Source organism: Myotis brandtii, unplaced genomic scaffold, assembly GCF_000412655.1.
Source record: "Myotis brandtii unplaced genomic scaffold, ASM41265v1 scaffold630, whole genome shotgun sequence".
NCBI classification, from domain to species: Eukaryota; Metazoa; Chordata; class Mammalia; order Chiroptera; family Vespertilionidae; genus Myotis; species Myotis brandtii.
Genome location: NW_005370412.1, coordinates 46,671 through 62,451, shown reverse-complemented (window position 1 = coordinate 62,451; position 15,781 = coordinate 46,671). Strand labels below are relative to the sequence as shown.

General features: G+C 44.1%; 1 protein-coding gene across 1 annotated transcript in view; it reads left to right on the top strand.

Moving 5' to 3' along the window:
- The window catches only part of LAMC1 (laminin, gamma 1 (formerly LAMB2)), a 119,680-nt gene that overhangs the window by 66,537 nt on the left and 37,362 nt on the right, over nucleotides 1-15,781 (top strand). Inside the window, exons 2-3 of the mRNA XM_014528341.1 lie at nucleotides 10,843-11,147; nucleotides 14,930-15,060. Of these exons, the coding sequence (XP_014383827.1) occupies nucleotides 10,843-11,147; nucleotides 14,930-15,060 (436 nt within the window). The remainder of the gene's footprint in view (nucleotides 1-10,842; nucleotides 11,148-14,929; nucleotides 15,061-15,781) is intronic.

Below are 15,781 nucleotides of genomic sequence, written 5' to 3'. Positions count from 1 at the left end.
ATAAAACATACCTGAAATTTCTTCTCTGAAAAGTAAATATTTCCACATTGGTCTTTAACCAGCAGAATGTAGCACCCTCCCTAAAAATGCCAACACTGCCCGACACAGACTGGGGTTAAACAAGTCTAGGCTACTAGACAAAGGAGAAAAAGTGTTTTCTTATCTTTCTGAGTGCACTGAAGCAGAAGTTAACTCTTTGCTTCCAGATTTGTCCCTTGCCCTTGAGAACTGCTGTTGGTCTTGTATCATTTTTTTACGTATCAGTAATGGTTGGGAGGAGGCCGGAAGGACAGGAACCAGAAGGGATGGGGAATTTGGTTTCAGGGAATCCTGACCATTGTCTGCATGAGAAGAATAGCACAGCGAAAGGCCCAGCAGTAGGTGGGTTTTCTCAGAATCAAACATATATTTATTTCTACTTGCCTGGGAGATAGGGCCTTGAGGACACAAGTTGAAAGACTGAGAGTTTGGCGTGGAAAAAAATGTTGGAGAGTTTGGGTTCAGTTGGCCCAGTCACTCCAAGCCTCCTTGGACATAGAGTGAGCAGCCCCTGTGGAGCTGAGCCTCTGTATGTGTCTTAAAGAAGATAAACTGCTATTATTCTGGTTCACTGCGCAGGCCTGCACAGCTAACACTTGCAATAAATTTTACCTTGAAATACATGACATGTGAAAGTCAAAGTCACCACCCATGAGCGCCTTAGTTCATCCTGCAGCGGAGCACCGAGGGCAGAGGCCTTTTCCTACCTGCGTCTTTAAAGGGTGAGAACCAGGGTGAAGAAGAGTTTTACAGCCCTAGCCGGTTTGGCTCAGTGGATAGAGCGTTGGTTGGCCTGTGGACTGAAGGGTCCCGGGTTCAATCCCGGTCAAGGAAACATGCCCAAGTTGCAGGCTTGATCCCCAGTAGGGGGTGTGCAGGAGGCAGCTGATCAATGATTCTCTCTCATCGTTGATGTTTCTATTTCTCTCTCCCTCTCCTTTCCTCTCGTCACAAATCTATAAAGATCCTCTTACTATATCATAAATACTGATTGGCCACAGTACATGCAATTTTTAAAAAATATATTTTATTGATTTTTTACAGAGAGGAAGGGAGAGGGATAGAGAGTTAGAAACATCGATGAGAGAGAAACATCGATCAGCTGCCTCCTGCACACTCCCTACTGGGGATATGTCCGCAACCAAGGTACATGCCCTTGACCGGAATCGAACCTGGGACCCTTGAGTCCGCAGGCTGACGCTCTATCCACTGAGCCAAACCGGTTAGGGCAGTATTTCTCAAATGTGCATAAAAATCACCTAGGGTGCCCTTTAAAATACAGATTTGGGGAACCCTCCCAGACCCTACCAAAATAGAACTCCTGGGGGTCTGGCATAACCGTCTGCATTTTTTCCAGAAGCTCACTAGGTGATGCCACCAGGCAGGCTGGAGCCTTACACGGGCCAGATTATAGGAACGACTGTAGCAGGAACGCCTAGCCTGGTGCCGGGCTCCTGGGGAGGCGCCCTCCAGAGCTCCTGTGGGTTTTTGAACTGTTTTGGCACCAGATGATTCTCTTTAATCTAGATACTTCAGTGATCCTGTTGATTCCATTGTTTTTGTTAATTCCATTATTTCTTTTTTCTTGAAGGTCTTTGGAAAGGTTCTCTCAAACACTTCCTGGTGGGCCAGGAATGGTCTCTTTTACCCACTCTAGTCCGTTGACACTGCCAGAGAGGGTCAGTGCTCCACTGGATCACCCGGTCAACATAGCACATGCTGTCTTCCCATCTTTAAAAACAATTTTCCCTTGAACCCCCTCTCCTCCCCTCCATCCACCATCTCATTTCTTTATAGCAACATTACTTGGGAAATTGTCTTTATTAGCTGTCTGCCATCTCTGCCTCCCCCCTCCCCCCGTCTTCACCTGAGCGAGTATCAGACAGGAGATCACAGACAAGTGGTCCCAGATGTCTCTTCCATCTCACATTCCCATTGACCAAACCGGTTGTCAGGCTGTTCAATCCAATGGCCAGTGTGCAGTCTTGATCTTTCTCAGTTGTTTCGGAGTGTTTGATTCAATCGATCATTCTCTCCTTATTGAAAACAATTTTTAATCTTGGCTTCTAGGATTCTACTCTTAATTCTCTTTCTGTTTCAGTGTCTATTCCTCTTGAGTCTCCTTTGCTGAGTCTTCTTATCTCCCCATCTGTAAAAGTTGGCATGTCCCAAGACCCAGCTGCGGACCCCTCGTCTGTGTTCATTCCCTAGGTGTTTTCATCTAATCCCATGGCTTTTAGTTTGGTCTGGCTGCTGATGACTTCCAGATTTCTCGCTTGTGCTTGGACCCCTCCCTGAAATCCAGACTTAAATGCCTACTTGACATCTCCACTCAGTTGTTTCATAATAAGCGTCTCCAACTTAAAATGTTAATAATTGAATTCCCAATTTCCTTTCACTCCATCCCCATCCTCGTTTCTCCCATGTTCTTCATGATCTCAGAAAACAACGGCTTCTCCTTTCTAGTTGCTTATGGAACAGCTTACACCTGGCTTCCAATCCATCAGTAAATCAGGTCCACTTTACCCTCCAAATATGGCTGGAATCTGCTCACTGCTCACTGGTTCTGCCCTGGACCAAACTACCCTTATCTCCTGCCTGGATGATTGCAAAAGAACCCTGACCAGCCTTCTTGTCCCTACAGCCTCCTCTGTAGTCTTTTGTCAATAAGCAGCCAGAGCGATCCTTTTAAAATACTAGTCAGATCATGTTACGCCCTTGTATAAAATCCTCCGATGGGTTTTCAACTCATTCAGAGTAGAAGCCAAAACAAAACAGTAGAAGCCAGTCTTACAATGGCCTATAAGGCCTACATGATGGGCAGGCCCTCCTCCCCTCAGCTTCTTGACCTTATCCCCTGTACATTCCTTCTTTTTCACTCTTATTCCAGCCCCCGTGGCCTTGTCACCTTCCCTGGAACTTGCCAAGATGCTCCTGCCTCATGGTATTTTCCTTTGTCCTTTCGGGAATGTTCTCCCCCCCCATGTGTTTCCCTTCTCCCGAGTTCTCCGCGAATGTCCTTGTCCACCTCAAGTTATCCCTGATGATGCTGTATTAAATGGCATTCCTCCCCCATGTTTTCTATCCTTACTTTGTTCTTTGTCACATCATCTATCATCTGACACACAACATTTTTTTTTATTTTTGCTTTTTTCTATCCTTTACCCACCTCCACTCCCCACTGTACCCTACGGCAGTGATGGCGAACCTTTTGAGCTCGGCGTGTCAGCATTTTGAAAAACCCTAACTTAACTCTGGTGCTGTGTCACATATAGAAATTTTTTGATCTTTGCAACCATAGTAAAACAAAGATTTATATTTTTGATATTTATTTTATATATTTAAATGCCATTTAACAAAGAAAAATCAACCAAAAAGAGTTCGCGTGTCATAGGTTCGCCATCACTGCCCTACGGTGTTGGGCTCTATGATTCTCTTCCATAGCCCTAGTGCGTAGAATGGTGAAATAGTAGGTGCTCAATAAATATTTGTTGAATGATTGAAAAAAAAGTGGACGTGAAATTATCAAGACCAGTTATGGCTATTAATCGTGCTTGACCTAATGGGTAGCTGTGGTCAGAAGTTAAGCAGTTGTGAAAACTGAGAAAGACATTTTAGTATTTAAGACATTTTATGGTATTTGTGGTTATTTTTTTTAGGAAAAAAGAAGTATATGATTTAGGGAAATAAGGGGCCAAGTTTATTAGGAATTAAATTAATGAGAGTAAAGGCATTCTAGCAAAATGAAGAATGGTGTATTCTAAATAGATTGTCTTGGTGGACTTCAGCTTAAATTCACTTAGCAAGTAGTGGTTTAATAAATAAAAGAACACTATTGTTCAACTCTCTGTGGCCTTATGTGTGTGGGGTGGTGGTGGTGAGTGTTATTAGGGTTTACCTTAGTCTATTATTGCACCATTACATATAGAATCTCTCATTATATATAAGAATCTTTTTCCCCCAATCAGATTTTCTCACTATTCTTTTACATTCTTCACTCCTCTATTATGGGTGAAAGTATGTGCAGTTCTTAATAGTACATGGATATCACAGAAGACATAACTTCCCATATACTTGTGTGGTCTTTTTTCTTTTCATAGCTAAACAATTTTACATTTTTAAAATATGGGTTTTATTTATGCAGCTTATATTTCATTGCCTTTCTATTTCTATATTTTATTTCCTTAGTATTATAATTAACTTCTTTGCTTTCTTTAGGTGACTCCATTAAATCCCACTTGTCAGTCAGTCCCCTGTAGTTAGAACTCTGTTGTTCTGCAGAATGGATTTTTTGCCTCAGCTGGGGTGAGTGGGAGTAAATGCTGGCTTCATTCCTTTAGCTCAGCTCAAGGATTTCAGGCATGCTTGTGACCTACTAGCCTGAATTAGGGCTGGTATTGAGTCTTGTAAGCAGGAGGTTTGGGTTAAGAGGGCATATGCCCAATTCTTGTCTTGGAATTTCACTTGGGAATCTTGTCTCTTCTGGTGAAGGTTTCAAATAAAATGACAAAGACAAACAAATTAGGATGAATTTATGTTATGATAATGGCAAATGTCTGTAGCATCTAACAGTGCTATACACCTATTTGAAATCACTCTTCAAGAGTGTTTGATGTTCTGGCGTTCAGTGAAGAATTCTAATTCTCTCTGTTCACATAACAGCTGTCTGATGATCTCATATTTGATGTGTGTTAAACCAAATCAGTTTTGACCTTTCCATTTGCTGAAGGGTATATGGCATTTTTGGATCTCGCAGTTGGGCAATGCAAGCAGAAAGAGTTTATGTTTGGAAGATTGCTACGCTAGGTTAGTGCCATGGTCTTATTCAACAATGGCGCCAACTGGTAGTTTTGGGAGATGAAGGTAGAACTGTCTTCTTTGGCTTACACTTTAAATGTGGTGCTTTTTTGGAAACACCTTGTTTTCCTAAGAGATTATCTTCCCCAAGGCATGCCAATGTATTTCAAAATGTTTCTTTTCCCCTAAGCCCCTTTGTCACGGCAATACAACTATTTTTATAAATAGCTAATGGTGTAGAATTTTGTTGGGTTTAAACAAGAGTCAAATGGTTGGCATCACTGCTCTTTTACCTACCTGCTCTGTTATATCTCCGGTGGCAGCTTGGAACTGAAACTCCGTATTCCAGCACTACTCATCTTAGCATGTCTTTCTGTCATGGCAGTGACACATGTGACAGGAGGTGTGTATTGCATGTACTCGGGAAATGTGAACCATTGAAGCTTTCTCAAATCGTAAATTCCATTGCATTTATTTTAATAAATTCCATTAAAAATGACTATTTTATACCGAGCTATAAAGGTTACTTGTCCTCGGTATAAGTAGTGCTGATTTAGATGTACCTCCTATGGGATTGTGCCCTCGTACTGTTGGCATCAAGCCGATTGACAGAGAGGCCGTGACAAAGGGGCACTGAAATTTAAGGGAAAGGACTAGGATAATAAGTTTTTAAAAAGAACCTGTTTCGAAGATGAGTTTTGGACAGTAGTAACTAGCCGGTTAACAGGCAATCAGGACTGAGTTTCCTGGCAGTTGGAACGACTCCACGTACCCAGATCGCATTCTGCATGTGCTCATCAGTCCTCTTCCTGCTCACCCATCCTTGTCCACTTGAGGATCCCACACTCAGCATTCACTTGGCCCTGGGTCATCTTGATTGGCGAGGCCGTATTTGGACAATCTGCCTGCCGAGGTGGAGTGATAACAGCTGGAACGCAGCTGTGCATGTTGTCCTGGGAACTCTTGTTTCAGCCAGCAGTTACACCACTCACAAAATGGAAAACGTTTTCAAATAGTTGCTTTTGGTGACTACTGTTTGTGTTAACTGTTTGGGGGAATCTCGTTTAGCAGCCTAAACATCTATCATCTCTCGTGGACTTTACGTGCTACAACCTTATTAAAGTTTTAAGACTCAGAGGATCAAGTCTGACTGCAAGGAAAACAGTCATTTTATGCTTCTGAGGAGTTCTCCCAGAAGTACAATAGTGAATCAGTGACTCCTAATTGGAGACTTCAGAATGAACTCGTTTTCTTGGTCTAATTCAGGCCACTGAAGGGCATTTTGAAGTTTTGCAAAATTCTGTATGGCCATTGTCGCTCATTACTTCATTGTGAAGAAGGCTGTTGTACAAGGAACTCAGTGGAATTCTTCTGAGCTGCACATAACAGAGAGGCGTTTATGTTCGCCAGAAGTCAGTGCTTGACTCCAGCTCTGAGACAGGAAGGGTTTCTCCCCTGCTCAGCGATTAGAAATACTTCACCACGTAGGAGGCTTAAGCGGAATTCTTTGGCTTGGCCCCGTGTGAACAAAGGCCGATTCTCGTCGTTCAGGCGGCCCCCTCCCCTTCTCTCATTCCCTCGCCAGCTTCAAGTGTAGGATTCAGAGCAGGAAGTATTAGTTAATTTTGTGTGCTTCATTCTAAACATCTGCACTTGAGGCTTTTTGTTTATGGGAGGAATGTGGCAGAGAGAGGGGGGAGGCAGGAGAACATGCAGAAGCTAAATATTTTCTTGAGGGTGTGTATATTCATGGTTAGTCTTAATGGGCATGAAAATGAGGTGAGGGGTGGAAGACGTCCTCGTTGTGTAGTTGCTGGGGCACTTTTCAGACACGCACTTCTGATTTTCTGAATTGTGTGCTTGGAGTCTTCACCTTCAAGTCAGACTGTCTCCTTGGACACCCTTTCAGTGTGACGATAGTACGGTAGCTGTCACTGGACTGGAAATCAGGAGACCTGGTCCTATTTTCTGCTCATCTCCCGATTAACTAGATCATTGTACTTTGTCTACTGTCAAAGGAGTAGGACAGACAAAGAGTAGGAAAGTATGGTGAGAAAGAGAGAGAGAACATGATGGGTCTCAGTTGTATGAACACGAGGTGAGGGGTGGAAGATGTCCTAGTTGTGTAGTTGCTGGGACACTTTTCAGACACGCACTTCTGATTTTCTGAATTGGAATATTTAATGGAATAAAAAAGTAGCTCCTTACTTTCCCAGTTCTTCCTTATTCATGGTTGCAGGTAATCCTGGATAGCACAGACAGCTAAGCTTTGACTCTTCACTCTATATTTGCTTCTGTATTTATTTAGAAGAGAGTCCAGATTTCTTGAAGTAACTTTAGTCTCCTTATCTTATTGTCCTTCCATTGCACCTGTGTAGAAAATCACACCTGCACAAAGATGTCCATACAAAGTCATGACCTCCTTCCTCTTCCGCAGTCTAGTCTCTGCCCAGCAAGCCTTTTTTTTTCTCCAGTCATCTCTTTGCTAGACTCTACATTGGCTCTTAGGAAGTTTCTACACTCCTCACATAGTCCCCACCAACATTCCCCAGCCTCTTAGCTGACACCCTTGATTTTCACTGCACAGAAATAAAAAGTCATCAGTTAGAATTCTTTCAATGTCCATCCCATAAAACCTACAAAGTCATTTGCATTTGCATCCAGATAGCAAGCAGGGGCGCAGGGTTCCTCCTACATGGAGGCAATCCTTCCACCACCACTAGTCACATTCTTGTATCCCAGCTTTATGAAATGAATAAAAGATTTGACAGTGAAACAGAATGTCAACAGGGTAAATGTAGAGGAGGCTTTCAGAAGTGGCTCCTGTTCCCCGTCACCCTCCATCAATGACCAAGTTACTGTTGATGTCTGCTTCTTACGTCTCACTTGCATCCATTCATTTCTTTTCAGCAGTTGTCCCTCCTCTTAGTTCAGCCACTGTCATCTCTCCGATATTACTGCCACATCATCTTCACTATTCTCTTCACCTTTAGTCCTGTCCCTTCCACAGTGGCCAGAGTGATCTAAAAATCAAACCAAATCATGCATTTCCTGACAAATCTTCCAGTGACTTGCCATTGTCCTTAAACTGAAGTTGCTCTTTAGCATGACTTCTGGCCAGCATATTCTACCTCCTCGTTAGCTCATATCGAGCTACTCTGTCCAGTTCCAGCCATACTATTCAACTCTGATTCCTCCAGTGATTACTTCTCTGTCCTCTGGGCTTTCCCACATGCTCTTTTATCTGCCTGGACAACTGAGCCCTGTTTGCTTAGCCAGTTCCTCTGCATTCCTCAGCTCTTGGATTTAGACCTCACCTTCTTTGGAAAACTTCGCAAATCTAGATTAGGTGACTTCCCTCCATGCTCCCAAAGCATTATTCACTTCCCTGTCATAGCCCTCCTCACATGGAAGCGCAATGTTCTGTAGCGACTGCCGGACAGACTGCAACTCTATGAGCAGTCAGTCCATGTGGCTGTCTTGTGGTGTGGACTGTGTGCACCCCCTCCACAGATCGCCCCATCAGCCTTTCCTCTTCCAACCGTGGCTGTAGGTTAGGATGAGAAAAGCAGCTCCGAAAAGGCTGGGTGAGGGAAGGCCAGCGCCCACATGCTAGGTTGTCTCCAGGTTTAATGCTAGCAAGATTGCTTTTAGGTGTGTTAGCAGTGAGAATGAGCACATAGGCCCGTTTCTTTCGGGGTGTGGCTTTGTGGTACAAATGTTGGTATGGAACTCAAAAGCACCCTGATCTGTTTTGCCTTCTCTCCTTTGATCCAATCTTCTGCAGGTTGGGTTGCTAAAGAAAAATGAGGTTGCGATATCATAAATGTAGACAGAGAGAGTAGAAAAGTAAGAGTCATCTGTAATCTAGAGATTAGCGAGTCAGCCTTTGAACATCCTGAGCCACCTACTCCTAAGTGGTTTTCCCATTCTGGAATGTCTTAGATAGTCGCTGGAATGTCCTAGATACTGCATTATAGCCTCACCCTCATGCAAAGGTGATGTCTTGACATTTTTTACATAGTAAAGAGAGGTTAAATTTGTGTTCTTTTAACAGGAGGGTTGTAAACTGTATTTGCACGACCTGTGTTGAGGCAAAATGTTGGATTGCATTGTAGATAAAAGATCCAGGCTGTACCAGGTAGTCCCTGGAATAATCAGGCCCTTATGTGTGAACATACCCAGGGTCCTAGTTCAGGAATTTTCTCCTAAACCCTGTTGTAATAATACCTTATATTTGTATAGAGTTTTACAACAAGTCAAATATATACAAGATCTTAGTTTGACCTTGCAAAAGCCCTTGGGAGCTGGTGGCTCAGGGATTATCATCCTCATTTTTAGAGGGGAAAATGGCAGAGCAGAAATCACACAGCTGGTCATTGAAGGAGGCAGGACCTGAACTAGGACTCACAGTGCCCAGTCCTGTGTTCTTTCCATCATGCCACACATCCTTGTGTTCAAGGTCATATGTATGTGTGTGTGTTTTGTGTAGATGGGGGGCAGTTAATTAAACCTCTCTTTTAAGATCAGGACCAGTTGAGAAATACAATCAGATACGGCTCATCACATCAATTTTATTATAGGTAGACTTGAGTGAAGAACAGCCTGCACACACGGCTTCCATGGACTTTTTGCTCTTACTTCCTGCCCCCTCCCCCTGCCACCTCCTTTTCCCAATTGAACTCACCCACTGAGTCTCAGATCTGTACCAGCACTGCCACAGGCCTCCTGCCTGGAGGCAGAGGTGCTGTCTTTCATTGAGGAGTGCAGGAGATGGACTCAGATAGCTAGAGAGAGAGCTGGAGATGCCAGGCCACACATGAGCATCGTCCCCCGGGGGATGAGTGGGTTCAAGGAAGTGAGAAATGGTTGAAGTCTGCCCTCAGCATTTCTGATCATGTAGGGGAGGATTAAGATGGTTCTTCCTGTGCAGTTAATTCACTTGGGGAGAAAAAACTAGCAGCTCCTTGAGTGCAAGGACCCCTAATACATCCTGTCCCCCAAAGTGTACAGCAGAGACCTGAGCTTGTCATTGTGCCCAACAAATACTTGTTGACTGAACTGTGATCTTCACTCTGGCATAGAAGCAGCAAAGAAAAGATAGTGTCAGACCCAATTTCTGAATGAATGAACAGTTGCACATGACCCCTTTTACCCACCCGAAGGCACGCTGGCTGGCGACCAAGATACCCTGCTGTCGGATTGGCAGCTGAAGGGAGCTGATCCAGGGATTCTTCTTCCGGAGGGATGACGGTCCACTGACTCCTCCCTTCGCTGCCCTTCCCTGACCAGAGCTCACCTCTCACCTGTTCTCTTTTGAACATGTTCAAACACAACTTCTTTAAGCCACCTTTCTCCTTTTCTCTTTCTGTTTATTCAGCCACTGGAGGAATTTTTGCCTTCTTTCCTACTCTATGCCCTGCCTCCTATCTCAACCACTGTCCTCCCCGTATCAGATTTCTCTTTCTTAATCTGGTTGATAAGTAGCATCACAATCAGTGCCCAGGGTACTCTTCCTGCATGAAGAGATAATATTATCGTTAACAAGGAAGGAGTTTTTAAACATTTTGAAAGTGCCCAGAATACCCACTTTCAAAAAAAATTTTTTTCTATCTCTCAGTTAAGCTTTTGCCGAAACCTCAGCATTAAGAATAAATGTACTTTTCCCCCATTTTATTTTTAATAGTGTAAGTACAGTACTAACATATGCTACAATTTTTATGGCAAACGAAATTTCAACGACCTACGTCATAAATAGGCTTTCATGAGCTAACCTATGAACCAACTATAACTTGTCATTTGTGTGGGAAAACGTGCTCCGGAACGGTGTATGTAGACCAGCCTGTCGGACACAGCCGATGTGTTGTATGTTCTGGAGCCTTCTTAGTCTAGTGTGCACAGGGTGGTTGGTATGCTCTTTCTCTGTCAAGTTCTAAAGCAAACTGGGAACGGGGGCTTTTTTTGCTTCACACATGACATATGAACTTCAATGTTTTTGTCCCGTAGGAAAATCTTTTGACATCACATACGTGCGCCTCAGGTTCCACACCAGCCGGCCAGAGAGCTTCGCCATTTACAAGCGCACGCGGGAAGACGGGCCCTGGGTTCCCTACCAGTACTACAGCGGCTCCTGTGAGAACACCTACTTCAAGATAAACCGCGGCTTCATCAGGACTGGAGAGGACGAGCAGCAGGCCTTGTGCACCGACGAGTTCAGTGACATTTCCCCGCTCACCGGGGGCAACGTGGCCTTCTCCACCCTGGAGGGGAGACCCAGTGCCTACAACTTTGACAATAGCCCTGTGCTGCAGGTAGGCATCTGGAGGGTGGCGTGGAGCCAGGCGGTTCTCCCATGTACGTACGGAATGTGGGAAGATTGTGGTGATGGGGGCCTCTGGTCCCCCAGCAAGACAGACAGCTGGCCTTCCTTCTGCTCTCCGGTGGACTCTCACTAAGTGAGGGAAAGCAGTTTTGTTCCTGTCCCCACCCCACCCCACCCACGGTTGATGCTTGTTCTTACGTTCTCATGCACTTGCAAGTGTGTCCTGGGATATCTAAACTTTACAAATTTTTTTGAAGTTGGACCATTTTAACTCTAGTGTTTGCACTTGAAGTGGAAACATTTTGCTTCTGACCTTGAGAAGAGGGTATTTGAACTTATCGATCCGGTTCTCTTGCATCCTTTCTTACCTCTTCTTTGATTGGACAAAGTAGAAGATATTTTATTAGCAAGAGGCAACAACTGAAGCGGGATAGTTGTGAATGCCGCCTTCCTTCATTATTGTGCCAGGGAATTCTGATTGGGCTTGTCTGGCACTGTTGCCAATCATGAAAACTCTTCATCGTCTGTAGCACTGGTGTTTGTGCCCCTCGTATCATGCTCAAGCATCGTCATAGAAACTTTCCCCTATGTAGCAATAGAAAGACTTTTTCTCATAAATGCTGTGTACATAATTCCTTATGCACCATCATATGGAATCTTTATGTATTGCTTAGATTTCTGTGAACTTTTCTTATGTTCTGGCTATTTGATCTTGGAGAGACTGGCGAGCCTCGTGCCATATATACCCAGCACATTAACACAGAATTGGAGGCACTTCTGTCCTGTGGCTGAAGCTAACATCTAAATGGGGGCAGGCTGTAGTAATTGACTGAGACAAGAAATACTGGATATGGGTTTGCAAAAGCTGTGCTCGTGTCATGAAAAGCTATTGCGATTTCTCAGTGTGTGTGTGTGGGGGGGGTGCTTTATGCTTTTGTGTCTTCTCATTCTTTCTCTCTGGGATTTATGATGTTCAGGACTCCTCCTTTAATTTGGCTGTATGGTTTTGGACAGTGGCACAAGATGAGACTATATTTCTCTGTGAGTCCAGTTCTTCCTTTCCATTGTATTTCTGTAAGCTGCTGTCTGCGAGATTGATTATATGTCTTGATTTTGGAAAGCTCTGAGGGTGTAGTGAGCAATGAATATGTTTGCAGAGTCCTTCAGAAAAGCATTTCTCGCATTGGCGGTAAGAGGTGCTCAAAGTCAATGGCAGGAAGACTAGCTGACTTTGATAGATGAAAAAGCAGGAGACTGCCTGCCTAGGGGAGGAGTGATCTACACAGACTCTTCAAGCTGACCCCGCAGACATTTGCTAGCTTTGTTTCTTCCCACACAAATTATTGTGTTTGACTGTCCTGGAGAGGCAACAGGATAGCTAGTAGGAAAAGGCAGTGGCATAATGTTGTGACTGGTTTTCTGGCACCTTCGCTAACTGGAGGCCTGGTCAGCCGTCTTGAGGCCATTTCGCCAGCTATAGGAATCCTGATGTTTGCTGCTCTTGTTCCACAGGAACTCACGAGACTTAATGTGGAAAAAATGCTGTAAGCGTCTGCGGTGGATTTGGTCAGTTGGCATCATTATGCAGAGACATTAACTATGTGTCTCTAGATGTAAGCGCTCTGGCTCTGAGATCTGGCTGCCAAGGGGGTTTAAGCTTCAGCTGATTGGACAGTGAGGAGAGGCCAAGCACCTTTTCCTTATCACCCGCTGTGCCGCCCTCCAGAAGCTATCTCCCTGCCAGGAGGGAGACCCTTCTTGGTTTCCTTGTATATGAATATGATCAAGCATGCATTGATTTAGGATGATGATTAGCATTTATTACAGCACTTACTACAATGTGCCACAGTGTGACACGCATTGTTCTAAGCCCTTTAGGTATATTAACTCAACCCTCAGGATGGCTCTATATTGTAGATGCTTTGATTATTTCCATTTTACAGATGAGGAATCAGAGGCCCAGAAAGGATAAAATAACTTGCCCCACACAGTTTTAAGTGGCTGAACTGGGATTCAAAACCCAGAAAGTGTTGCTCCAGGGTCTGTCTGTTCTTTTGAAGGTTCCCACTATGAGGGAAATAAAAGGGGGGGCGGGGGTGCTTAGATCCAGCCCTTGAAAAACTTTTATTCAGGAGAGCCGTGATAAAGGTGAAGGCTGTATAAAATATAATAAGCATTAAACACAGATATGTTTAGCTATTTACATTACAGACGACTAAAGGATTCCTAACATTGTGGCCATGAGTGGGAGTTGTTATTGGAGTTCCAAGTTTGGATGCGGTGAAATCATCATCTCTTTCCTTTCTAATTATACTTGGAGGCTTGGTGGAGATTAGCTTTCCTGAGTTCTCTGTGTTGTTCTATCTGCCAGGTGTTTGGCATGGCTGAAGCAGTGGTTCTTAATCAGGGGCGTGCCTCCCAGTCTCGCCCACAGCCCTGCACTCACTCGTTGGGTCTCGTTATGTCTCCGTAGGTGATTGTAGTGCAGTCCCAGGAGAGGACTTGAAATGGAGATGGTGTCTTTGTTTAAACAACCATGATTTATTATTTCTCATTAATTCTGTATTGCCCTGGGCTCACTCGCCGGCAGGTGAGCTGGGAGCTGGGTTTCTCTCTCCCTGTGGTCTTACATCCTCAAGGAGGCCAGTCTGGGCTTTTTCATGTGATGGTGGAATTATTTCAGGAGGGCAAGTCCCAGTGATAAGTACTTATCAAGCCTCTGCTTGTGTCACATTTGCTGATGTCCCCTCAGCTAAAGCAAATCACATGCCCAAGCCCAGAATCCATGTGGAAAGGGGCTCCGCAGGGTGGGGACACCGGCAGTGACAATGGGTTGGCATCGTTTGTATAACAGTCTGTCACAGATGTAAACACCTGACTAGCATTAGCTCAGTGAAAGGGCATTTATTACAAGGGCTTTGATTTCACAAAATCTAGGGGAAAACTGTACAGCCTTCATTCTTACCCTTGGCTGTTACGGTATGCCTACCAAGTCCATCAGCTGTAGTTTCTTCCCATTTGTTCATTTGCTCAGCAAATGCCACGTGAGCACCTCCTATGCTAGGGGAATGGCAGTGAACAAAACAAAAAATTCCTGCTTACAATTTGGTGATGATGGTATCAGAAACAGACAATATAAATAAAATAGGGAAAGGAAATCGGGCATTCAGGGGTGGTAGCAGTTTTAGGTAGGGTGGCCCAGGAAGGCTCGCAGAGAAGTGAAATTGTGGAGAGGGTCAAGGCAAAGACTGACTCTGATTGGTTGAGGGCAGTGTAATGATTTAGTGCTTCTACTTGGATGTCTCTTCCAGACCTATCGGAGTGGATTGGCTATGGAGGTAGCGATAGGCGGTGCCAAGTGGGCAGGGGGAGACAACAACGACCAGCATGTCTTGTACAAGTGTGGCATCACATGAGCTCCGTGCTAATATCTGATTGGATTTGGGGTGCGGAGAAGGGACATGTGTATTGAGTATCCAGTGTATGCCAGGCATTTAGAAGTATATTTCATTTAAGCCTCTCAATGGCCTGTGAAGAAACTAGTATTATTCCTGCTTTGGGGGACTCTGAGCGGTGAAGTAACAACTTAGAACAAAGAAGGGAAGAGTCAAGGAGGAGAAAAATATCAAGAAATTAAAGGAACCATTGAGTATTACAGTTGAGTTAATGCTAGAAGAGGACATAAGTTAAGTGATACATTCACTGTTGTCCCATTTATGTCTCTTATCTTCAGTCCCACTAGCTGTTTTTTCTGTTTTTGTTTTCTCACAGGAGTGGGTAACAGCCACGGACATCCGAGTGACTCTCAATCGCCTAAACACCTTCGGAGACGAGGTGTTTAATGACCCCAAAGTTCTCAAGTCCTATTATTACGCAATCTCTGATTTTTCCGTAGGTGGTAGGTAAGTAAACTATTAACCACTTTGAAAGGGATTTGAGCTTTGGTTTAGAAGTGAATGCAGTAACTGTTTACAACTGCATTAATAATGTTGTTAGACCTTCTCATTATCGTGAAAAGAAAGTAAGTAGGTAGGTTTTCTAAAACCTTGTCAAATCAGTCCCCTTCGTGAATTCTTATTGAGAATATAAGTGCAAAGCTCTATAATAGATAGGAACTATGAAGCTCCAGAGGAAGTGTAGGGCTGACATGCACCTACGGATAAGAACTGGACCTTCTAGGATCCTACACAACATTCCTGTATAGGAATGAGCAATACATTTCTTAATGAGCAACACATCTGGCCAATGCATGAATATGTGAAAAAGTAAATACTGGTATAGCCCCATGTTTTAGATAAAAAGATACCATATGCCAGAGAATGCTGCAGAACCGTCAGGCTAGAGAAGCAGATGGGTTCGGAGCTGGGTCTTGAAGAACAGGTAGGATTAGGATGAGTGGGAAGGATGTCTGGGTTGGTACAGAAGGATGGGCAGGTCATGAAAAAAGTTTTGAGTTGGCAGTGTATAAGCCTACTTGGCTTAAGGGAAATCTCTTATGTGAATTTGTAGAGTTGTAAACCAGAGAGATTGACTGGTAGCCAGAGACTTTACACAGCAGGCAAGAATCTTGGACTTACCTCCCCTGTTAAACTATGAGGTCTCAAGAGCAGAAACTTTTTTTTT